This window comes from Rhipicephalus microplus, chromosome 2, assembly GCF_043290135.1.
Source record: "Rhipicephalus microplus isolate Deutch F79 chromosome 2, USDA_Rmic, whole genome shotgun sequence".
Lineage (NCBI taxonomy): Eukaryota > Metazoa > Arthropoda > Arachnida > Ixodida > Ixodidae > Rhipicephalus > Rhipicephalus microplus.
The window spans coordinates 22224908-22250604 of NC_134701.1; the positions used below are offsets into that span (position 1 = coordinate 22224908).

Consider the following 25697-nt stretch of genomic DNA (forward strand, 5'->3'; position numbering starts at 1 on the left):
TGCATCGCGTTTTGAAAGGAAGCTACGTATACTAGTGAAGGTTACAGAGAAGGAAGGCTTGTTTTACGTGTTGTAACATTAACACGTTTTGTTTGTTTTTTTGGACGACGGGGCGATTGCTAGGAAATTTCGTTTACAGTTTGGGAATTTTCGTTGAAAACGTATCTTTTGTTTACCAAGAAACAAAGTCTTGTACCGCACGAAGAAAAGCTCAGATTTCGTACGGGCAAATTCAACAAGATGCTTTCGGGCTTTTTGAACGGATTCGGAGAAATCTTCCCCAATACTGTAATTAGTACCTTTTAGTTTGCGTCCATTCGAGAGAATTTCCTCTTTGGTTTTAAAAAAAGTGAATTTGGCTATTATAGGCCGCTTGTGATCATGCCGGTGCCGATAAAGGTGGTGAGCACGTTCAATAAGTTTAGGGTCAAGAGTTAAGTTTTGGTGGTCGCGACAGTGGTTAATAAGTATTTCTTCGGAGTCTGAAAATTTTTTGGACGGGTTCGGATCAGGGAGGCTGTAAAAGATGAGGTTATTTCTCCTGGAACGATTTTTGGCGTCATCAACACGCGCCTCCATGTCGCAGATTTGATGGGCCATTATTGCGGTGTTATCATTAATTGTTTCGACATTCTTCTTAACTGTCACAAGACCTTGGTAGTGAACTTCAAGCTCCGTAATACGTTTAGTTAGATCAGCCATGGCTTTGTTTGCTGTTAGTAGCGCAGATTTAAGTCCCTGCACTTCCTCGAGCAGTGTAGACTGACCCGTAGATAACTTTTGCAACTCGGAAAGAATAAGGCTTGCTGGGAGGGGGTTTTTTTAGGTAGAGAGAGTTTGGACCAGGATTGGATTCCACGTCCCCCGACAGAAGTAAAAGAGCACGAGCGACATTCACGCATTGAATGGCAAGGGCACAACAGCAATGTGGGCTCGGTAGCTGTACCAAAAAATAATTGCTATTTCCTTTAGTGAACAGGTCATATGGTACACTAACCTGCATTGCGAAGACGAATGGGTTAGTGGACCGTGCGATGGCACAGCCACAAAGCCCACAAAGCTTGACAGGTGGCTGCTGACAATTTATAGCTGTTGTCGTTGAACTGGTTGATGACGGCGGTGGTCCCGTGATTTGCTGGCGGCGCAGCAGGACAGCCGGATGCGTTTGCGGCACGCATGAGAAGGACGGTGTCATACCCGGTGCCGAGTCGCTCTCGGCACGTTGGAACATCCGATGAGGCAGCCAGCAGAGCAGGAACCAGCAACTGGGCGATGATAGGGGCGAGCGCCTGCATTGCGAAGACGAAAGGGTTAGTGGACCGTGCGATGGCACAGCCACAGAGCCCACAAAGCTTGACGGGTTGTTGCTGACAATTTATAGCTGTTGTCGTTGAACTGGTTGATGACGGCGGTGGTCCCGTGATTTGCTGGCGGCGCAGCAGGACAGCCGGATGCGTTTGCGGCACGCATGAGAAGGACGGTGTCATATCCGGTGCCGAGTCGCTCTCGGCACGTTGGAACATCCGATGAAGCAGCCAGCAGAGCAGGAACCAGCAACTGGGCGATGATAGGGGCGAGCGCCTGCATTGGGAAGACGAAAGGGTTAGTGGACCGTGCGATGGCACAGCCACAGAGCCCACGAAGTGATGATCACCTCATGTGATCATCAGTAATCATGGATGACAATTCACGGCAGATATAGCAGAAGAGCTGCTTCGATTGAGTGAGTCCCGCCTTCGTCACTCGTCGTCATACCATCCGCAAACAAATAGTCTCACGGAGCGCACCAACCGAACAATTGTAAACATGCTCTCTATGTATGTGGCATCTGACCACAAGAACTGGGATGACATGCTACCATTTATAACGTACGCGTTCAAAACTGCTAAGCATGAGACAACAGGCTATAGCCCCTTTTTGTTGATGTACGCAGGACCACTGCGGCACACACTCGGCACAGTTTTGCCATTCTCGACGCACGAAAACCTCTCTGTCGCCGAAATTCTCTGCCTTGCAGAAGAGGCGCGTCGTATTGCTCGTCTACGCACTTTGGCATCCCAGGAAAAATCGAAAGCACGCTTTAATGTCCGCTACCAGCCTATAACTTACTATCTAGGCGACTTAGTGTGCCTCTTGACTCGGGTATGAAAATGCGGGTTATGCCAAAAGTTGTTGACCACATATGACGGACCGTTTGTTGTTCTCAACAAAATCACGAAAGTCCCATACACAATAGCTCACCTCACGAGAAGTGGTAGAAGAGCCCCTGAAACCAAAGCAGTCCATGTCGCTCGACTGAAGTTGTACACACCAAGGTGAATCAATTACCTCGCCCGGCGGGCTTCGTCTGCGAGGGGAGGAATGTTGCGCATGCCTGGAAGGAAAACGAAGATCGCTGAACGTGCAGGTCGCCCCAAGCTGGAGGAAGAGGAAAGACGACGACGCTGTGATCATCAACCTGTTGGCAGATCCGGCGCTTTTCTTCGCGGCCAAAATAAACGGCCCCTTCAGCCATGTACGTCCTGGTCCTCTTTGTGCATAACAATATGTTATGTGAGAATATTTGAGGCGCACGGGACCAAAAATTTTAGTTTCAAAACCTAATCCCAGCACAGCAAAAAAATGTTTGAAGATGGCGGCGCGCGCGTCTCGCTATTGCTTCTTTCAACATTTCTTGATTTCGCAGCGAATTATATGCACACTGTAAACATTTTGTTGAATTTTTTTTTAGTAAGCATCAACGTGAATTACAACCATGCTTTCCTTAAAGGGGCCCTGCAACACTTTTTGAGTATAGTAAAAAAATGCTGCCGATTGGCAATAGAGGCTCCCGAGAACACACGAGCCAAATCTTAGAGCGCAGCACGCTGGCTGCATTTTATGATGGAGGCGGAAACGCTGTAAGCCCGTGTGCTCAGATTTTGGTGCACGCTAAAAAACCCCAGGTGGTTGAAATTTCCGGAGCCCTTCACTACGGCGTCTCTCATAATCATATGGTGGTTTTGGTACATTAAACCCCACATATCAATCTCTCGAGAAATGATGGAAGACGCTCAAAAATCACTCGTGCAAGGCCATCTATCAGCCATTGGCTAAGTTGAACATGGCGCGCTCGGTCGTTATAGAGATTGCCACGAGAGGCCACGACTTGTCCGCGTTTGAGCGCACAATCACACGCGAAATATCCCGTATTGGAAGAAAAAAACACAAGGTCACAAGGCGTGCATTACGTATTTTATTTGCCCCTGCCATCCCTCCCTGCTTAGCTTCAAGTGCTTTTGTCAGGAGGAGAGAAAAGAGAATGCAATTGCAGCGTGCAACATATCTTTGTGACTCTACTCGTACTGGATGGATTCTTGGAATTTTCGTGGCATTGAATTTGGGAGGCAATAAGCTCTTTCAATGAATTCATTCCATGGTTACCTGAAAAATTGTTTTAGGGCCTTTTTAAGCTGTCTGCAGAACTCAAAAAATTCTGAAAAATAGGCAAACTCAGCCAAAATAAAAAAAGTTTGGTATCTTTGATGAGCCTTGGCACATTCCTTACGTCACGCGAAAAATTGCAAAAAAAAAGTGCTAATGTAGAGGAATATATTTTCAACATTCATTCCTGCAAAAGATTATTTTCCTAGACACAGCTTGGGAGAAGAAAATGGGGATGTCGAGATGGTGATGTGATTCATCTCTGTATTTTACTTTCAAGAATGCACTAGCTAATGGCGTCCGTGTCTAACGCCTTCTCTGTGTATTCAGTGGTAGCCCCGTCTTCAAGTTCGTAATGCATCAAGAGCCAGAGCTTACGCTAGTTATGCCCAGTGATAACTCCTTGCTGATGGAGCTTACAGGTTCTTTATCAATTCTGGCCACTTGCAAGAGAGGTGGACAATCTTCTAGAGTACCCATTATCTACTTTAGTTACCCCGTCCATGGTGGTGTCTGTGCAGCTCAGCACGTCGACGGTATTCTTGCAGGCAATATGTAAAGAATGAAAAGGCTGAGTGAGCGCAAGTAGTCGGTGATTCTGTGTGCACTTTGATGCACACGTAAGTTCGACCATGCTGTCAGATGGTCATGTAGGAGACACTAATCAAACTTCCAGATGTGCTGTGTGATGTGTGCCGGACATCAGGAATGGCATTACTCTAAGCACTTGTCAATCAGTAGCACTGACATTTGGGCAAGTTGGTGTGGGTTCATAGTTGAGAACAGCGCAAAACACACGGGACACAAAACGATGAGATCACGAGGACGGGTGCCTGTGCAGCTCTGGCACCGAAAGAGAGTAGGCTGCAGGGGCATCAGAGCCTGTGCTGTTTGGCAATGAGACTGGCTGACAGTGGGTCAAAGGTCATGGAGAAGGGGAAGTACAGAAGGTTCTCTTGCTGAGAAAGTTGGTAATGTCTCATTATTAAACGTAATGCAAAAAAAAAAGACATAGCTGGGAGAGCACAAACACAATGCTACTGGTCATGTTTGTGCTCTCCCGTCTGTGTCTCTTGGGCTACGTTTAATAATGGGAAGTGCGATACACTGAAAAAAGCTGCTTAGTGCATCACCCAAGCATGAATTCTCTTACAACTGTTGAGTAATACAGTCATGCGATTTTCTAACAAAATGAACGATGGCGACTGTACCATCAGCAAAAATTGGTCCCTCAGTGGGGAACCGATGATAACTATACTGCTCATGCTTGTGTCTCTTGATGGCCACACTGGGCCACATCGAGTTGTTTGTCTTTCGGCTTTTATTTTATTATTGCCATCTTTAATTGTAATGCCATACGGTGAAGCCACCTTTTTTTATGCTATGAGTGAAATAACGGGAATCCATGGAATTGAAAGAATGGTACCGTTTTAAGCAAGAAAATAGTTGAAGAAAGTGAGAAAAAACTTTTTTTGCAATAATTTTGGAAGGTTTTTCTTTTTTTATTTTGGTCACAAAAGGGTTAATACAGAAGGCTTTCGATAGCTCCAAGCCAAAGCTATTGTGATGACGAATTTCACAGCGTGAGAACATGGGGAAAAATGGGACAGAGCTGAAAAGAACACTTCTGATTCGAGACCAATAAGCCTAAGCCTACACACTTGTAAACTACAGTAGTTTAGTGGCTAAGATACTCGGTTGCTGACCCACAGGTCGCGGGATGGAGTCCTGGTTGCAGCGGCTGCATTTTCAATGGAGGCATAAATGCTGTGGGCCCATGTGCCCAGGTTTGGGTGCCCGTTAGAAATCTCCAGGTGGTCGAAATTTTCATAGCCCTCCACTACGGCGTCTCTCATAATCATATGGTGGTTTTGGGATGTTAAACCCCCCATATCAATCAATCAATCAATCAACTATCAGGGTATTGTTTCTGAGAGCTGTAGCACTGTCATAGACAGCTCTGCATGCTGGGCTGTAAAGATTTAAGTAAGATTTAAGATGTCTGCAATCATACTGGTACTCATAACTATACAGCATGTGCACACATACGTAATTTAGGGACAGTGTGCACAATATTTTGTGACCGCTGGTAGCTCGTTCTCAGAGTGTACTTTTCCGCATCACACTTGTGTACTGTGGTGAATTAGGCTAGCACGAGATCAGTGAACACCAAACTATCCCCTCTTTCTCAATAGACATGTGATTGTCAGTTTGCACAGTTTGGTTTGTTTGCAGGTGGGTATTCAGCTTTATTTGTGACTGCTAGTAACATAAAGAGGTCAATGTTCAGCTAGACGGGACAGAGGCAATAGATATATTGAGGAATGGACTAGGGGGTGAAAAGTATGCATTGTCCGAACTTAACCACTCTAGAAGTTTGAATTGATTGACTTTAATGTACATTGAAAACATAGCAGTTTAAAAGTTTTTTGAATTATCGAGAGTCTGCTGTACCTGGCTTTCTCAAGTCCAGCACTTGATGACAGTGAGGCCTTGGTCGTGGCCATTTGCTTGTCTTCCTGAACTCAAGCAGCTTTGCATCCCCACAGTGCGGTAAGGGACGCTGCCCTGCCTATCACGCCCCTTCTGCCACTTGTGGCCCACCAGCATCTGAGCACTCACTGGTCTGCCATTTACTGCTTTTCATGTTTCACTTCCTGGGATCATGTGATTCTTACATTATGACCGAGTGGCAACTCGAAGATTTTCTCAGCTTACTTAGCCTGCGCTGTTCATCCCAGCATTGTTGTAACGTCAAGTGTGAGGTCTGACTGTGTCTGCGTCACATGTGGCTGACAAAAGTGTTTTGGGGACGTGCGCAGATGAACACAGCCGAGTGCGACTGCGTCACGGTGTGGAAGAAGAGTACATCAATGCCAACTACCTGAGTGGCTACGGGGGCAAGCCACAAGCCTACATTGCTACCCAGGGACCCCTAGCCCACACGGTGGCCGACTTCTGGGCCATGGTGTGGCAGGAGCGGGCCCCAGCCATCGTCATGATTACCAACCTGGTGGAGGATGCCAAAGTGAGCAGCATAATAAATGCCACCAGTATTAACAGTTGCATCAACTCTGGAGAAAATGGCAACTTTTGCTGTTATATGCACACTGCTGGCTGGTGTTGTGTTTCTTCAACAGTCGCCAGCTAGCACAAGTTGAGCTAGCGCTGCACAGAGTGCACACGTTTTCATAGCAACAGGGCAGCTAAAGACTTGGCCCCACAACCAAATCTTTGTCGTCTTATTTTCGCTGGCTATTTGTCACTCCCCACATAGCAAGCCCACCTTGTATGCGGAGAGTGCTATACATACAACTATAGCCACGCACTACATGGGTCTTGAAATTTCAAATGAAACTTCTAAACGTTATGTGTACTTGTGTGCTGTTTTCCAATAAGTGATCATTAAGGGTGTGCGAATATTCAGAAGTTCCAAAGATTCGTCGATTATCACAATCATAATATTCGTGTTCAAATCAAAAACCACATACAGTTAAAACCTAGATATAATGAAATGAATTTCCAAAATGTTTGTTATGAATATTTTATTATATAAGGGTACGGTACGAAAATTTGGAAAATAAACGCACAAATCAAACAAAAGGGGAACTGAAGTCAGAGACCACCAAGACATTCATTTAGCGGTAAAAACTAAATTATTGCCTTGTATGAATTTTCGAGAAATGTTGTGCAGTTAGTTCGGTCATGACAAATGTGTCCCTTTTTCTTTATGATATGTGATATATTGTCACAATTTCGTGACGTGACAAAACGGAGCAGACTTCAAGTGGCCACGTGAAAGGAAAGTAAGACACTGGCACTGATAGCGTGAACAGTGCGTCGGCCGTCGATCAACTCACAAGCAGCAAGGCGTGTCAGTAATTATACACTTGCCATCAAATATTGTAACGTTATCGCTAGCTGCGACGTAGGTTTCAGAATAAGCTGTACTGTTCACGAAGTGGGCGTAATTTTAACAAAATGATCTACTGTCGTCCCGAAGCTTCTCGAACAGTGTCAGCGTAGTTAGCGCTGAGAATTACTGACAGTAAAACGGGGTGATGACAAAACATGAGGTGAGAACGTGGCATTGCCCCCCTCTGAAAAAAAGCATCGTTTTAATGCTTTAACAAACGAAAGTACAATAATAAAGAAAATAAACAATAAGTACAAGCAATAAAGTGCAGCAACAACAACAAAATAGTCCTCAATTTCGCACATGAAATGGCTTGAGGCGCACGACTTGGACGACTCCAGGTTGAGTACCGCGCCGTTGAGAGTTCATAATGCCATCCGGAACAACCTCAAAGTCGAGTGGGCCGAGACCCTGAACTACTCTGTATGGTCCAAAGTAACGTCACAGAAGTTTTTCACTGAGCCCATGTCGGCGTATCAGCGTCAATTCCCAGACACAGTCCCCAGGCTGGTACTCCACGAACCTTCGTCGAAGATTGTAACGGCGGCTGTCAGTCGCCTGCTGATACTTGATGCTGAGGCGGGTGAGTTACCAAGCTTCTGCAGCACGCCGAAGGTAGGCGGTGACGTCGAGGTTCTCTTCATCAGCAACGTTTGAAAGTGTCAAGCGTTGTTGCCGGGCTCCTTTCATAGGCCGACTTGAACGGGGTGATCTACGTGGTTTTTTGGACAGCCGTATTGTGCGCGAAGGTCTTGTACAGAAGGATATCATCCCATGTCTTTTGCTCGACGCAACGTACATGACCAGCATATCAGCGATGGTCTTATTAAGACGTTCGGTGAGAACTTTGGTCTGTGAATGGTAGGCCGTGGTCCGGCGATGACTTTCTGCTGTACCTCAGGATCGCCTGAGTTTGGTCCGTCGTAAAGGTCGTACCGCTTTCGGTAAGGAGGACCTGTGGAGCTCCGTGATGCAGGACGATGTTCCCGACGAAGAACATTGCTACCTCGGCGGCACTGCCTTTGGACGAGACCCTTGCCTCGGTGTAGCGCGTGAGGTAGTCAGTAGCTACGACAATCCATTTTTTCCTAGAATTCGGCATCGGAAACTGTCCATGCCAATTTGCTGGAACGGCCGGTGAAGTGGCTCGATGGGCTGGAGAAGTCTGGCTGGCCTAGTCCGCGGTGTCTTTCGTCGTTGGCAGTCCTGGCATGTTTTCACGTAAAAAGTGACGTCGGCGGATAGGCGTGACCAGTAGTACTTCTCCTGTATTTTTGTGAGCGTACGGAAAGCACCGAGGTGTCCAGCTGTTGGGTTGTCGTGTAGAGTATCCAAAACTTCTGGAAGTAACGGTGTAGGTACCACGGTGAGGTAGTTGGCTCGATGTGGCGAGACGTTTTTCTTGACGAGGATGCCGTTACGCAACAAAAATAACGATATTCCTCGCTTGAGTTCCTTTGGAACAACAAAAGCCTTGCCCTCAAGGTATTCTACAAGGTCTTTGATTGAATCACTGTCATTCTTCAAAGGTTCCAGAAAAGCAGCCGCCATTCTCGTTGTCCTGCGGCGGTAAGTCAACGGGGGTGCGAGACAAGCAGTCGGCGTCACAGTACCTTCGCCCCGACTTGTAAACAACGGTGATGTCGTATTCCTGAAGTCGCAGACTCTACCGTACGAGGCGACCAAAAGGGTCCTTCAAGTTAGCTAGCCAACAGAGAGCGTGGGGGTCGTTCACAACTGGGAAAGGTTTCGCCCCTACCATAGAGGTAGGGGCGAAACCTGGAGGTAGCCCAGATGATGGCAAGACACTTCTTTTCTGTTGGGGAATAGTTGACTTCCGCATTAGATAGCGACCAGCTCGTATAATCAATGACCCTTTCAAGCCCATCAATCTTCTGCTCCAGGACGGCTCTGAGCCCTACACTGCTTGCAGTGGTGGGGATTTCCTTGTTGACATCGACTTCGAAATGCAGAAGTATTGGCGGTGTCTGCAGGCGTGGTTTCAGTTCTTGAAATGCTTCCTCCTGCGGGGTTTCCCACTTGAACTCGACATCGGTCTTTGTAAGGCTATTGAGTGCAGGCGAAAGTTTTTACGAAACCCCTTTAATAGATACACAGGCCGAGAAATCGACGTGCGGCGTTTTTGTTAATGGGTGGCGGGAATGCAGCGATGGCTGTTGTCTTCTGTGGGCTGGGGCGTGCTCCCGACTTGCTTATCGCATGTCCCAAGAACAAGAGTTCCTCATATGCAAAGCGGAACTTTTCCGGCTTCAGAGTGAGTCTGGAGGTCTTGATTGCTTGAAGTACAGCTTCAAGGCGCCTGAGATGTTGTCGAAGCTTGAGGAAAACACAACGACATTGTCCAAGTACACGAGGCAAGTCTGCCACTTCAATCCGGTCATCACGGTGTCCGTAACATGCTGGAACGTCGCAGGCGCCGAGCAAAGACCAAAGGGCATGACCATGAACTCGAAGAGGCTGTCTGGTATAATGAAGGTAGTCTTTTCTTGGTCTCGCTCGTCTACTTCAATTCGCCAGTAGCCTGTCTTGAAGTCCATCGATGAAAAGTATTTCGCGTTGGGGTGTCGGTCAAGGGCGTCATCTATTCGGGGGAGAGGGTATACGTCCTTCTTCGTGATTTTATTGAGGCGCCAATAGTCAACACAAAAGCGTAGTGTTCCATACTTTTTCTCCACTAACACCACCGGTAATGCCCATGGTCTTTTTAGAGGCTAAATAATGTCATCCCGTAGCATTTTGTCCACTTGTTTCTGTATAGCCTCGCGTTCTGTGTACGGGCTCTGGCGGAGTGGCCTGGCATTTTCTTATGTTATGATTCCATATTTTGCAACAGGGGTCTGTCGAATTCTTGCCGACGAAAAGCAGTTCTTGTATTTTAGAACCAGGTTTTTGAGCTGTTCTTGCTTATGTGTCGGAACGCTCGGATTAACATCGAAAGCTGTTTGGAGGGCTTGAGTTGTTTTGTTGGAGTAAATTCAGCAGAATCGGTGATCGTGAAAGAGTTGCTGGCTTCCAGTATCTCTTCGAAGTATGCAACCGCCGTGCCTTTGCTCACGTGCTTGTACTCACTGCTGAAGTTCGTGAGCACCTCCCTTGCATTCCCTTCTCGCTGCACGGCTATTCCTCTGGCAACGCGAATTTCGAGGCTGATCAATAGGTGCTGGTCGCCTTCAACGACGTCTTGCATGTCTGGAAGTTAGCGCTCGTCTATTTCGTGTTCCCATGTCTTCATTCTGTTCTCGCACTATTCTCAATGCCCACGGCCTATAGATGGCGCGCCGTGCAATCCAAGATAGCTGTGGAGAGATGATCAACCCATGAACTATCATAGGAAAAGATAGGAAGGCCGCACGTACTCCCTGTATTGCTTTCACCAGATGAACTCTTGATCGTAAATGAATGTAAATCAGACCAAAGTACTTTTCAAAACTATAGGAACTGCTAAATGTTCGCTACATCGCTCTTACCGCAGTGCGAAGGGTGGTGGCGTTAGCAGACGACCGTGTATCAACCATGCTTTGCATAATCCCATGCGTGCTACAGAAAACTCCACGATCTAGAATTCTCGTATGAACTGAGCAGCACTCCGAGATAATTTGTGCCAAGCCTGCCTGGCGAATTTGCTGCAGTAGTAGGCCACTAGCGAGTAGTGCGCTGTCGCGGCTGCACAGGACTGAATGTTTACCGTAGCGATGGTTTCGAAACATATTACACCGTCCCCATTACTTGCACTTTAAACATCATGCAGCTGCTTCTTCAACGGAACACACGCATTTACCTTCCCATTAAGCAGTGCTTGTGTCACAGCCATGATCAGACTCCAACAGTGCACAATTTGCTGCACTCGGATTTTGCAGGTTCCATCAGCGCGATCGAAGCAAAGGTATCCAAACATGCGTATGCTTTTTTCAACGTCAAAATCGTGAAAATTTGTCGAACAACAACGTCGTTCGAACGGCACCGGTGAAGTGCCGGAAAAGTTAGGGTGCACTGTAGTCCTAACTGCATATTTCATTGCTCTAACCATTTCGCTTTGTTCGTCGAGCTCGAGTGTATTGGCGGCATGCGGCATTTTATAATATTCACTGTAATTGGGCTACATGCAGTGCTCAAGAACAACTGTTTTTTTCTTATTTTGAGCTTGCTGAAGGATATTATACAATGAATACAATCAAAGGGACTTACGAGCATGAAAAAAAAAACATTAACGTGCGATGGGATGGGAAGTGCAACTCGCTGCTCATGAGCTAGCAGCTGATCGTTCATCATCGCTGTCACTCTCAGCGCATTGACAACTATCTGTGTCCAGTGAAAAATTCTCGACGTCAAGACGGTGTATTAGAACAATACTGCTGAAAATAATCTGAAGCATTTTCTCTGCCGAATGACTTCCGATTGCACCAACAACGCGTCATTGCACAGACCCAACACGGCGTCGCTCACCACGTTTATCTGGGGATGCAGAGAACATTTTGCTCCAACAGTGGCTCCGATACCAGCCAAGAAAGGAATCGCTTGCAGTGTGTTGCCATCTATCAACGAACATAAAGAACAAGCGGCACAGTGTAGGCTAAGGTTTGGAAGCGCAAACCGTGAGCCTGCACTACTTTCTGCTTGCAATGAATGTTATAGGATTCATGCACTACAAAAGCACTGATAAATGCTGTACGCACGCAAAACAAGGTGAGTTTCAACTGCAAAGGTTAGACAACACTATTTAATTATCCAACTTGGCTGCAGAAAATCTCGCGAAGCTGATATGTGTACTCCGCTGGCTATATAATCGAAAGCGTGAGTTGCCACGTATTTTCTTTGACAAAAACTTCGCATCTCGCAAGAACATTTCAGATTTATTGTGTCACGGACGGTCCGATATATTCACTGATGCACGCTACTTACAAAGTGGTTTGTGTTTGTTTCTTGCTAGCCCGTCAACACCAACGTTTTTAGATCCGAAAACGTTGGTTAACACTGAGGCAGACTGAGGTTTGCACCGCCGAACAAGGGAGCGTTGGGAGCATCTGCGTACTGATCATCCTTGAGAGGAAGCGTGTGAATTCCGATAGGCGGCGCGACAGTCTATGAACATGGTGAATAACTATCGGCATGTTTGTTGATTAGTGCCGATGGAAATGCTGACGCTGGAGCGAGGAGGAATTGCAACTTGTTTTTCCAGCACATTTCAGGCGTACTTTCCTGACGGTGTGTGTGGCGGCAGTGCGTTTTCAGTGGATAGTGTTATCGACTTTGTGCTCAGGTCGATGGTAGCACCATGATGGCTTAAAAGGTCCATGCCAAGGATGATATCTCTCGAGCAGTCCTGAAGTACGATGAAGCCTGCGGGATGACTCTGGCTGTTAATAGTGACACTGGCTGTGCAGAATCCTGCCGGCGTAACTAGGTGACCTTCAACTGTACAGATTTCGAGGCCTTCCCAGGTGATCCTAACTTTTTTCAACTTCGCGGCGAATGTGCTACTGATGACGGAATAGTTAACACCGGTGTCGGCAAGAGCTGTGACGCTGTGGTCGTCGATGAGAACGTCGAGGTTGCTAGTTCATTGCTTCGCGTTGCAATTGGGCCGGGGCGTCGGATCATGGCAATGACGGTTTGTACTGCTGCTTTGATGTTGCGTTATCAAGTCGTCTTCTGGCATTGACGTTTCGACATTGGGATTACGTTGACGTAGCAGCGGGTTCTTGAGGTTTAGACGCGGCGTCGTCGTCGACAGTGCATGATCTTCAGCAGTTCGACGTACAGCAACCGCACCTCTATTGGCTGCTGCCTTTAGTTTTCTAAGTAGGCGCTCGAGGAATGACCCCGAGTTAGGCCGGTGTACTGGTGACAGGGTGACATGTAGCAGCCTGGCGACAATGAACTACCGGTAAGGTTGTCGAGGGTGTCGACTGCGCGCCTGCTAGGTAATCGGCGATGTCATGCAGTAGTTCACCCAGTTGTTGACACGGTGCTTTGATGTCGAAACCTTGTAGACCCACCCATCTGTAGGTACTGGCAACGGTGGCATGTGTGCCCGGCCTCTCTGCAGTGGTAGCAGAGCGGGCGGTTGTCAGGTGCATGCCAAACATCGGTTTTCCTCGGCACGCTGCGCTGTCCCACAGGCGAAGAGTAGGACATGGGTGGTGGCGTCTCACGACGAAAGTTCCACGGGGCGGCATCTTGGCGTAAGCGTGGAGGAGGGGCGTGACGGCGGGCTGCAGCGGCATAGATCATGGCTTGCAGCTGCTACTCTGGAGGCTGAGGAACGCCTAGCGATCGCAGGATCGCCTGGAGTACGACGGCCGTAATGGAGTCCATGTGAGGCTGTGCTGAAGGAAGCAATTTTCGCAGTTCTTCTTGCACAATCGCTCCCATCGTCTGAAGCAGGTCGGCGGTTCCTAGCACTTGTATGTCGATTAGCTTGTAGACGAGAAGCTACGGTTTTACAGTCAAACACGGTTATATCGAACTCACATATATAGACTTTTTCAGTATATCGAACTCGCAAGTTATCCCCTTGAAATTTCTTTGTAAAAGTATAGAAATTCGCACATTTATATCCAACGGTATTTTTACCCACCTTCAAATATATAGATCGCTACGCGAGCTGGAAAGTGCGCGTCAGCACTTCCCCACCCCCTCGCTATCTCCGCGCACGAGTTGGAAATCACGCTTTGCCACTTGCAGCACCCGGAACCCTCTGCAGGGTACCATGCGTCTGCCAAAACCCAAAACGCTCGAAAAAAAGGGGTAAGGGCGAGAGGGCTCGGATTGCACAATGTCTAACTTGCGGAACTGCTTTTTTTGTCATTTCTTTTTCTCTCTCATGCTTTTTTTTGCGTACCCATCGGCTCGTAGAGCAGGAACGAAGGAGCCAATGTCCTCCTTCTTTCATATTTTCTTTTATTTTTGTTGCTGTTTTGCGATATTCGATCAGCCAACCACAGATTGGCTAGCGCCTTTTGGTGTTGCTCTTGCAGGTGGCCATTGCCTCGCGAGTGCTTTGTTGCTTCCGTTCTCGCATCACCTACATACCACCACATGTGCAGCATTCCTCTTTTGCGTGTGTGGTGTACAAAGCCACTGCGGACTCCTTAAATTGTCGACTTCTCGTGTGTCAAGAAGCATTTCTTCAACATTTCAAAAACGAAGAAGCGGGTCAAGACTAGTGGTTTTTTTTATGCAAAAAATTATTCTGTTACAGCATGTGCACAGAATTAGGCCCCGCCGGGGTGGTCTAGTGGCTAAGATACTCGGCTGCTGACCCGCAGGTCGCGGGTTCGAATCCCGGCTGCGGCGGCTGCATTTCCGATGGAGGCGGAAATGTTGTAGGCCCGTGTGCTCAGATTTGGGTGCACGTTAAAGAACCCCAGGTGGTCAAAATTTCTGGAGCCTTCCACTACGGCGTCTCTCATAATCATATGGTGGTTTTGGGACGTTAAACTCCACATATCAATCAATGCACAGAATTAGTTTGAATGCGCCTGTTGTAGGTAATGATCCGCTGCAGGTAAGCTCTCGGGGCCTCTATTTCTTTTTTATATCGAATTTTTTCATCTATTGAGCTAGTTCGTGATCCCCTTCAAATTTGATATATCCGTGTTCGGCTGTATTGCCGTGTCCTCATTTTGAGTGTCTTCTCTATTGTAGATGCTTCTGAAGTGAATTCGGTGACCATCGTTGGGTGGGTCCCTGATCAGCCTGGCGAAGAGTTCTTGCTTGACTCCTCACATGAACAGACGGACCTTCTTCTCCTTGAACATGTCGGAATAGCGTGTCAGAATAATCGGAACAGCGTGTCGGAATAGTCGGGTCATTTCTTCCGTGAAAACGATGAAATTTTCATTAGGCAGCTGCTCCTGGGCCTCCAGCAACGCAGCAGCCTTCTCTTTGCAAGTGACGCTCGTGAACGTTTGCTAGAATGCGCTGCAGAAAAGTTCCCAGGTTTGAAAGGTAGACTCCCAGTTCTCGAACCAGGTCCTTGCCGCATCTTCTAGATAAAAGTAGACGCAGTGGAGCTTCTCTTCCGTGTCCTAGTGGTTCAGGGCGGGCACTCAGTCGTAAGTCTCCAGCCAGGTCTCCGGATAGCGACAGAGCATCGGCCGCCGATCAGCTGACAAGCGGCAAAGCGTGTCGGCATTTATACACTTGTCATCGAATATTGTAGCGTTATCGCTAGCTGTGACGTAGGTTTCAGAATAAGCTGTACTGTTCTCAAAGCGGGTGTAATCTTAACAAAATGGTCTACTGCCGTCCCGAAGCTTCTCAAACAGTGTCACCGTGGTTAGTGCTGAGAATTACCGACAGTAAAACGGGGTGATAACAAAACATGAGGAGAGAATGTGGCAATATACATTATTCGAATTTGATTCGAAATTATTCAACCAAAATCACAATTCCCGTTGAACACCGAATTCACTATTTGCCCAAGCTTTGCGGAAATAAAAAAAAAAGTCTCATTTCTGGCGATGAAATTGAGGGTGCACCTTTTATGCGAGTAAATATGGTAGTCTGTAGTTTTTAATGTACCAAGCATGTTATACCATAAAAGCCCGCATATAGTCCGGGGTGTAATTTGCGAATAGCAAACGCGAGAAAAAAAAAGTTCTCACCCGAATCTAGCCCGAATAAAATGTAGAAATGCATTTATTCACACACTTCATCCTCGTTGTAGAATGCACGCTCTTCCGAAGCTTCTTTGTGGGAAATGTTCTCCCACAGCACACCATCCTCAGTGCCATAAAGTGCGTTTGAGATGTAGCACTTTCGGAACACATGGCAAATGAGCGCCTTGGGAATGCAGGCCCAAGCCTCGACTATTCCACGAGCACAGCATCGCTGGCGAGGCCCATTGCAGCCGTGCGGCAGGGGTCACTTCTGGTTCTCCGGACCTCATCCACTCCGCTTACAGGTGCTTGACATCGTCCTTAAATTGCTCATTAAGACACACATCAAGCGGCTGCTGCTGTGATGTCATTTGACGAGCTCGGTGCGGCAGTCGCTTTACGGAGTCAATCAGGTGACACCGTAACCTGTTGAGCACAAGCATCGAAGCGAGCCCCAGCAGTTGTTTGGGCCCTCAACAACGCAAGGGCTTTATCCGGTCACGTACCAGCGATTTGGCCATCCACGCCTTGTCCTGACAGCGGACGACGGCATGTTTTGGGAACTTCTCCCCCTTCGACAGCGTCTTTCATTTAAACACCACGTAAGGTGGTAGCTTGCAACCGTCTGCAGTGCAGAACAAGATTAGTCACCCGCATTTTTTCGTTCCCAGTCGATCGCATGATGACTTGCCTGGAGCCTTTCTGATGCACCGTCAACGCTAAGGGCATATCTAGGTATACCGGCATTTGATTCTCGCTGCCAATCTGGCCCAGCTGAAAGGGGACAGCCTTTTGCAACGCAATTGCATACTTTTGAAACTTCACAAAGTCCTTTTCGCAACTCATTGGTATCTTCTGCAAGATTGACATACGCTGACGTAGAGAGAACCCAGCGCAGCGCATGAAGAGAGACACCCATTGCTTGCTCGCTTTGAAATCCTCTGGCTGAATGCTTTTGTCTCAAGTGATCTCCCTTGCCTTCGCATGTAGCAACTCGATGTTAACAGCAAGATGTGCAGCTTGCTGCTCTCGCATAAAGTCTGTGCGTTCTCGTTCCACGTCACGAAACGCTCCATTTTTTGGTCCGCGGAAACATTTTTGCTGGCCGCTGCAAACAAAGAGGGTGTCCTTCTGCTTCCGCCAACCGTGAATACTCCGCTCGTTGACTCCAAACTGCCGTTGCACGGCACAATTGTCAATGGTTTCAACAGCAGCAGTAATCTTTTAAAAGTAGCCGAGTACTGCTTGCGCAGTGCTGACATGGTGTAAAACTCCAGGAGCAAAATCGTTGCTGTCATTAGGGTCGCCAAGTTGAAGCAAAGGCATTGACCACTGTTGCGTGCGTGGGTCTGTAAGACTAACGCCTGCTACCACCGCTAACACTTCCTAGCATCTAGCGCAGAAGAGCACAAGCACCTGATGATTATGATATGACCACGCTATGACGAAACCAAAGCTGAATTCTGGCCGAAAATTCTTGGGACCCGGATATAGTACAGAGCAGAAATTTCATACCTTCAAATCTAGAAAAAAAACAAAAAAACTGGCTATACGTCGGCTTTTACAGTATCCTTTTCTGGGAGCAAAAGGTTTCCTGGCCAGAGAGAATTACGTAGTAAATAAGCGCATCAGAGTGACCTGAACTGGGTGCTTAATGCTAGAGAACAAGAGTGGATGTCTAAGTTGTTGGAACAACAGTAGCAAGTTGAACATATATGAGCGAGTTCCAGACAAGCTGAAATTTGAGTCGCAAATGTTCTAAATACCACAACTCCTGTCCAAATGGGCTTAGCACATCCACTCTTATTTCACTCTGCTCTCATTCGATGTACGAGGTCTGTTAGAAAAGTATCCAACCTTCGGTAGAAGAAAAAAAAAAACTGACATAATTGAAGCATTGAAAACCTTATTCCTCTCAAAGTAGTCCCCTTGGGACTCCACACACTTCTCCCAGTGGGGCTGCCAATGTTGGAAGCATTCTGAGAAGGCCTCTTTCGGAATGGGGTATAGTTGTTGCAGCCATAATGTCCTCCCTTGTCAGAAATTGGTCTCCTTTAATTGTCCTCTTCTGTGGGAAACAGCCAGAAGTCGCAGGGGCCATGTCAGGAGACTACGGAGCCTGTTGAACTACAGGTGTCTGACTTTTTGCTAAAAAAGTCCAAATCAAGTGGGAGGAATATGCAGGAGCACTGTATTAATGGATGCGCCAGTTTCCTGTTGACCGCAACTCAGGTCTCTTGCGCCACACAGTGTCATGAAGGCGGCGGAGGACATCCCTGTATACTCTTGGGTGATTGTTTGACCCTGTAGTGCGTACTCGTGGTGTACCACACCGCGGGAGTCAAATAAAGCACTTAGCATCACTTTGACATTGCTGCGCACTTGGCAGGCCTTCTTTGGTCTTGGTGATGTGGAATGCTTCTGCTGTGACGACTGGGATTTGATTTCAGGGTCGTACCTGTACACCCAAGACTCATCACCAGTGATGATGGTGGTCATGAAGTTAAGCTCGCGGCTTGTGAAATCCAGCATGTTGCGTGAGACTTCAACACAAAGTTGCTTTTGCTCCACCACGAACAGTATTGGCATGAATTTCGCCGCAACTACCCTCATGGTTAAATCTTCAGTCATAATGGAATGCGCAAAGTGCAGATTCCCACTTCTTCCGCAATTTCTCGGATAGTCACATGACGGTCCTGTATCACCACAGCATTCACTTCAGGAGTGACCTGGTCATTTCGGCATGTTGATGGCCAACCGAAGCGTGGCTCGCTCTCCACCTGTATGCAGCTATCTTTAAACCGGTAGCACCACTCCTTAATCTGTGTGTGGCTCATAGCGTTGTCACTGAAAGCTGTCTTGATCTTCTGAATGTTTTTCACTCAGCTGTCGCCCAGTTTCTGGGAAAATTTAATGCAGTAGCGTTGCTCCAGTCGCTCCGTCATTTTCCTTGCAATGAAAAACAAATGAGAGCACTGCGCACTACCTCACTCAAACACCGCGACCCAGCGACTGACACTATTGGCTTGCAGGATTTGAAACAAGCGCATTTGCATCGGCCGACCTGGAACAATCGTGCGCATGCACGATTGTTCCAGGTCGTTTAAGACGACGGTCGTAAGCAAGGAAACGTGCGAAAGAAAAATACGGGTGGAAACACCACCTTAATGTTCCCGCACCAAACACCAGGATGTCATAGATTTTGAAGGCGTCTACTGGATCCTATGTAGCATTTGATCAATAAAAAGGGAGTACATTGTCATCTGTGGCTGCATAGACATAGCACACAAAGTTTCAGAACATCCAGCGTTGCCAGCACAGCGTGCCTAGCGTCGTGTAGCGGTGGGCAAGGAGTTGCAATAGAATGAAGAGAGGGGAGCATATGGGGGGAAGGCGACCTTGAAATTCAGATCACGTAGGAAGAACGCAAGTCAGGTAGCTTGCTTGAAAGGTCCACAAAACATGCAACTCAAGTGTGGGAAAACTTGGTAGAGGTCTGTGCACGCAGAGGTCAAAGAACCGCATTGTGGCGCCGGTGCTTGTGCTGCCCTGCCGACTTCGATAATTCATGATATGTTCCGTGAAACAGCCATTCGTTATGTTTTCGCACGCCTGTGGAGGGCATGTTGAAGAACAGATCTTGAACACGGATCGAATCGCGAATAATGCAAGTCGTTGGGGTAGCGCGAATGTGTGCAGGCAGACGGTCGGGTACAGTTGGCGGCCAACCACTCCATTGACACGACCAGTCTTCGAAATATCGGTGGCAGTGAGAGAGCTGTGGCAGTGTGAAAACACAGGCCTCGTCTGGCAGCGATGCGGGGTGCTCAGAGTAACGGGGTTACAAAGCATGGAGGAATGCGTAACAAAAAATGCTCTGGGGAGGGGGGGATAGCGCCAGTTGAATGGATGCGGAGGCAGGGTTGGCGTCTAAGAATAAGAATCTATGGGCACCTCCCCGGTGGCTTATCGACAGTGAAAAGGGAGGTTCCGGGAGGTTGCCAAAGCGCCTACACCATTCGCTATAACCGATCGGGGGCCCTCAGAGACATTTGTTGTAAGTCCGATTTTATGACATTGAATTAATGCATATTTCTCCGATCACATAGATATCGTTTGTTATTAAGCAAAAGTTCGTTTTAACTATGGCCTTTATATGTGGGCTCGACTGTTGTAGTGTGAAAAGAAAGAAGGCACCAACCATATAATCATTAAGAAATGTTAGCAAATGCCCTTTTTTGTTGTGTTAGCTCAAGTGTGCGTGGTATCTCCCTTTTCTAAAGTCATTTATACCCGGAAGTTGTATGAGGTAGGCAACTTACAATGACCAAAGGCCTTCATCGACATTCATATTTGTTGGCTAAACAAATGCTGTGAATTTGAAAAACTAAAAACTCTTCGAACCACTCCATGGCTTTTCTTCTTGTGGTGTGTGCTTGCCATAATTGTGTGGGCCATCACTGTCTCTTTCTGCAGGTGAAATGTGAGAAGTACCTGCCGGAAGGGCATGGTGTGTATGGGCCCTTCACCGTGGAAGTGGTTCAGACATCGGCACGTGACGGGTACACGCTGAGGGAGCTCCTACTTCAGGTGAGTCTTTGCGTTGCGGAACTTTGTCGTGGTGGCATAGGAAATTGGCACAAAGGTGTTTTAATTATCTTTGACTGTTGTGGCAGTGGTGCCATTGCACTTTGGGATTCTGCTCCTACCCACACAAACACTCTTGGTCACATTCACAGGTTGCCCTTGAATTGCTGAGGCACATCACTTATTATTTCATCAGTGTTTATGAGTCGCTTATAATGCGACATTTATTTATCGCTCTGACACAAAATATATTACCTGATATTTTGTGTGGATTCTTGGACGTTGTAACAGTTGAAAATGATGCTGTAGCCTGAAGGAAGAGCCGCACAGACAGGAATGAACACAGATTTATTTCGTAAGGCAACTGCAGTGTGACATATGTAAAGGGATTGAGGTTGATGGCAGGTACGGCAGGTATCTTTACGGTAGCTGGCTCCTCGCCATCGTCCGCATAGCCGATCTTGGCCAGTGAGGGCACGATGTCTTTGACAGGCAGAGTGTACGTTTATTTACGTGACGAGAAAGATGGAACTCTACAGTGATTCAGCGATTATTCACAAATGTTTTCGGCTTTTATAGCTCGTCATTTCCTGTGCACAGCAGTCTAAAGAAGGCGGTGACCACTGTTTCCGCGAATCAGGTGACGTGAAGTCTCAGTGGTCAACCCACCAGAAAGAGTGCAGATATTGGACCACTTGGCTTATAAAAACATGGGCGAAAATGTCCAGTGTGTAGCACGAGCGTACCTCACAAAGACGCACATGGCCCACGCCTTCAAGACATCGCAGGGCGAGGAGGTAGAGTTCGGTGGAAGGGGAAAGTTGAGCTCTTTTGGGGAGAAGATGGCCGCTGACACGAACGTTAGCAGCGGTTCATGGCTGCGTTCAGCTACAGTGTTCCGGAACATTCCTGAACGTGGCTGTCCAGGTGCTCTATTTCTGAGAATGGTCACTGCAACATCTTCCCACGTTTTCGAACTGTCGATGCTTTTGTGACGACCTCGCGTGGGCGACAATAGTTGAGTCGAGAGGTTCACTTGATGATAACTGCAACAGTGGCGCCGTTTCACGCTGTTCGACCCTGTTCAACAAAACGGTTGTTTTACGAAACTTTCATTGAGTTTGATGGGACCTGACCACAGCGAACTGCCTGGAACACCTACAGGACAGCGTCGTGCGTGGTGCTTCTGACCAGGCGCCGATGGGGTGAAAGCATACCTGCAGACGGGTTTGCGCACAATGGCATCCGCTACGACGAACTGCCAGGCCTAACGCAACAGATCATGTGTCACTCAGACATTGACACATGCACTCGTGGCATTTGCTGACATCAGATCGATTCCTCTCTCTTAAGGAGAGAAGCTACTCGATGACACTTTTTTTTTAATATTCATCCTAGAGCTATGAAACTTGAGCTGTTTATAGAATTCTTTATGTTGATTTCAAATATATAATTAGTTTTCTTGGAAGTTACACACCTTTAGCTCTGCACCATGACAAAGTGAAAACCTTAACCCTTTTGCCCCCTCTTTCCATCCCGAAACTTCTGTAATTTTTTATCATTCATAGTTCATAATGCTTCAAATAAAGTGTAGAGTGCAAATAACTAATTAGGAAGCACATACAAAATATGTAATACGCGTGAAAAATAATATACGTAAAAAGTCCATATTTTACCTACTCTAGTGAAGGTACACATACAATTTTTTTATTTTACAATAAAATATTGAAAGTTAAACTAGATAATTGCATTTGTCATACGTTAGAAATAATGTGGGCAAAATTTTATGCAGATCTCAGCACTAGAAGTGCCCGAAAAAGGAGGGGCACTTTGGAAAAAATGGCAAAATTTGTGTTTTGAGAAAAACGAGTTTTAAAGTTAAAATTGAGTTTTTATTTTTGAAAGGTATCATTAAATCAGATAAAATTTGCACACTAAAAAGAACAATCCTTCTTGTAGGGGCCACTGTGACTAAAATACGCCAGCGTCATGAGTTTGTCCCTCTCGGCTTTTTTGAGCCAACTCCTCACAGAATTTCGCTCACAGATAGGGCCATGAAACACTTGCCAAACTTCCGCTCCATCTGGCAGAGCCTTGTGCCAACTGCAAGCCAGGAAGAAGTTTGTCAAGACTGCGAAATCGAAACTAAGTTCAGTGTCATGCCATTTTGCAGCCATGTTTGTGCCACATACCGTCGTACATAATGGCAATGTCGTCCCTGCCAAGTTCTCTCACTGCGAGCGCTTTCGACCTCTCAAGATTGGCACTGACGTCATCCATTGCCGCATCACCAACTTTCCGGCTGACGGGTGTGAACGACTTTTGATGCATTGGCTGTTGCAAGCCAACAACGGCCACAAATCGGACCAGCTGCTCGTAGCCTATTCCTACAGAGCACGCCGCGCAACGGCTTTCACTTGCGAGCAATGTCTTTTTTTCATTCATAACGAAGATATTTACACGAGAAAAGCATTGTTCAGCTGCGCTGCATGACGAGACATGGACCCCGCAAATAGGTTTCACAGCACATACAGGCGCGAAGCGGCTAATGGCGGTCCCCGATTCGTACCATGTGATAAGCCAGTCGCGGCGCTCGAAAAACGCGCAGAAGAGTGCTTCTTTTTACTATTTCTTGCGCTGCAACAGCGAAAGAAACTGTTGTTATTTGAAGAGTGAGGCTCGACTCTTCGACTCATGCGATCAACAATGGCGAGCGGCGGCGCATTATCGGCGGCAAGGTGCTCGAAGACTGCACACTTTCGACCTTTTAACAGGCACCTTGTGCTCTTTAGATGCAATTTTAAAGCATTTCCAGTAAGGACTCGACCTGTATTATTTTTTTCATAACAGTAGAGGTCTTATCAAAACAGGCAAAAATAAAAAAATTGATAATTTTGAAAAAAACTCGCATTTTTCGACCCGCATCTCCCCTTAAGGGGGAGATCTAAAAATGGTCTGGCACCTTACAATGGCTGGTAGATTTGGATTTGCTGGGAGCCCTGTATTGACAGCACAGAGGTCATGATCTTGCGGGACTCCAGCAGGTCCTGTCTCATGCTCTGCGATGTGCACGAGAACGGGGCTGGAACTAGGAGAGCTCCCCACTTGCAGTGCCAGCGCTTCTTTTTCGTCGGCCCCTTTCCCATCAGAAAACATCAATGCATGCCCCTCCAAGTGGTACCTTCTAAACGCTCACACTGTTCCCCATCTTCAGTCTTGACCGGGCTACCCTGGTAGTCTGTACCACTGCAGGTCTCCAGCTGGCACCTGCATCATAGTTCTTACACCATACGGGTTCTTCAGCCAAATGTATGCCGGGAGGTGCACATGCAACAAGAAAAAGGTCGTGACACAACATCGTCCAACAGTGAACAGGGTTCAAGACAAAGAACCATAAATTGGTGCCTTTCCGTTTCGAAGTAGGGTGCACTGATAGCGCAGTAGCCAGCGGGCCAGGAGCCTTTCTAGGGTCCCATGCACGTTCTTTCGCAACCCTTGTTTTACAGTTTGTACAGCCCTCTCTGCCAGCCTACTGTATTGTAGATGATATGGCAGATATTGCAGCTGTACAATGCCATTATCTCCCATAATTTGGCGAACATAATTTGGCGAAACATAATGCTTGACAGGCCTGAGCATTTGTTGTCAGTTCGGCCAATTGCGCGACAACAGCCGGGTGTGCCCGGTGTCTAGATGGTCTGTAAGCAGTACATACTCTCGTTCGTCTTTCAACATTGCCTTCACTGTTTTGTCATCATGTGGCATTTGAACAACAAGACGGCTCAAAGCGTCAGCCACAATCCCGTCTTTTCCTGGTTTGTAGTGAATGGAGTATTTGTAGCCACCGAGTAAAAGAGCCCAGCATTGTATTCTTGCTGCTGCCAAAGGTGGTATTAGCTAATCGGGACTAAAAATGTGCAGCAGCGGTTTATGCTCTGTGATCAATGTAAATTTGTTTCCCAGCAACTACTCGCAGAACTTCTTCAAACCGAATACCAGCGCTAAGGCTTCTCGCTCAATCTGGGCATAATTTTGCTTGGCTGAAGAGAGTATGCAATATCGCAACCCGTTCGGTTAGTTTACGCCATCCACTTTGAGGTACAAGACTGCTCCGATACCACACGAGCATGCGTCAGTTTCCAAGATATGTGGTTTGGCTGGGTCATATTGGGTCGAAACCTGCACCTTTTTCATTAACGGTCTCTCTGGTTTAAATGGATCTTTTCACATAGCTTCCCATTGCCTAGGCGTGCTATTTCTTAAGGGGGGATGCTACACCTTCCAAAAACTCTTTTATTTTTGCGAGTACCTCAGTCAAATTTCGAGAGCCTATGTAGATTTTACTGCTAATTTCAAAAATCTAATTCTTTTTTTGCTGTGACAATTAGTTTTAAAGATATAATGAACTGCGACTTTTTCAATTAAGGCCTAATTAGCTAATTAACTGTAACTTGGATATTGATGTGCAACCTATAGAACCAATTGGGTATGTTCACAGTGTGCAATAAAGTATAAATCATTGTTCTGGGCTATTTCGAAGCAAAGTTGTGGGATGTTGAATATGACATGAAAAATTTCCCCATCTACACTTGAAACAAAAGATCCATTTAGAGAATTTTCTCCAAAAATTATTACAATAAAACTTACTTTACGACACATCCCCTGCATTTATCTTCGAAACAAAAAAGAAATCGTAATGATAACCCAGATAGAACAAGAGATATTGCTCCGGCATAATGGGAAGCACATGAAAATTGTCGTTTTGAGAAATCGAGAAAAAACGTGGGCACACATTTTTATTGCAGAAGATGCAACAAGACAACCTCAAAACGCACCAGAAGCATAGTATGAATGCATTCTGTGCTCATGCCTCCTCTTCACTAGCTTCCGGAGTTCCAATGAGGCTGTTCTTTTCTTGTTGGAGACAATGCTGCGACGGTGGTCTTTTTCTCTCGCTCTCCTGGCACCAGTACTTGTCGCATTCATGTCCATTTCACCTAAGATTGCCGTTTGCAGAATTCAAATTGCCCGTGTTGAAGCGCAGCACTGCTTCTGCAACAGCTGCTTCAACAGCGAACAGGGACGCATGGTGCTCCTTGGGGGCCAAACTCCAGATTACCGAATGTAGGCTCTCGTTGGAGTTCTGC

The 25697-nt window shown here is 46.9% G+C and overlaps 1 protein-coding gene across 1 annotated transcript in view; it reads left to right on the forward strand.

Annotated features, from left to right (window-relative positions):
• LOC119169180 (tyrosine-protein phosphatase non-receptor type 7) overlaps window positions 1–25697 on the forward strand; it is a 165887-nt gene that overhangs the window by 101218 nt on the left and 38972 nt on the right. The window contains exons 9-10 of the mRNA XM_075886283.1: window positions 6246–6451; window positions 20440–20553. Of these exons, the coding sequence (XP_075742398.1) occupies window positions 6246–6451; window positions 20440–20553 (320 nt within the window). The remainder of the gene's footprint in view (window positions 1–6245; window positions 6452–20439; window positions 20554–25697) is intronic.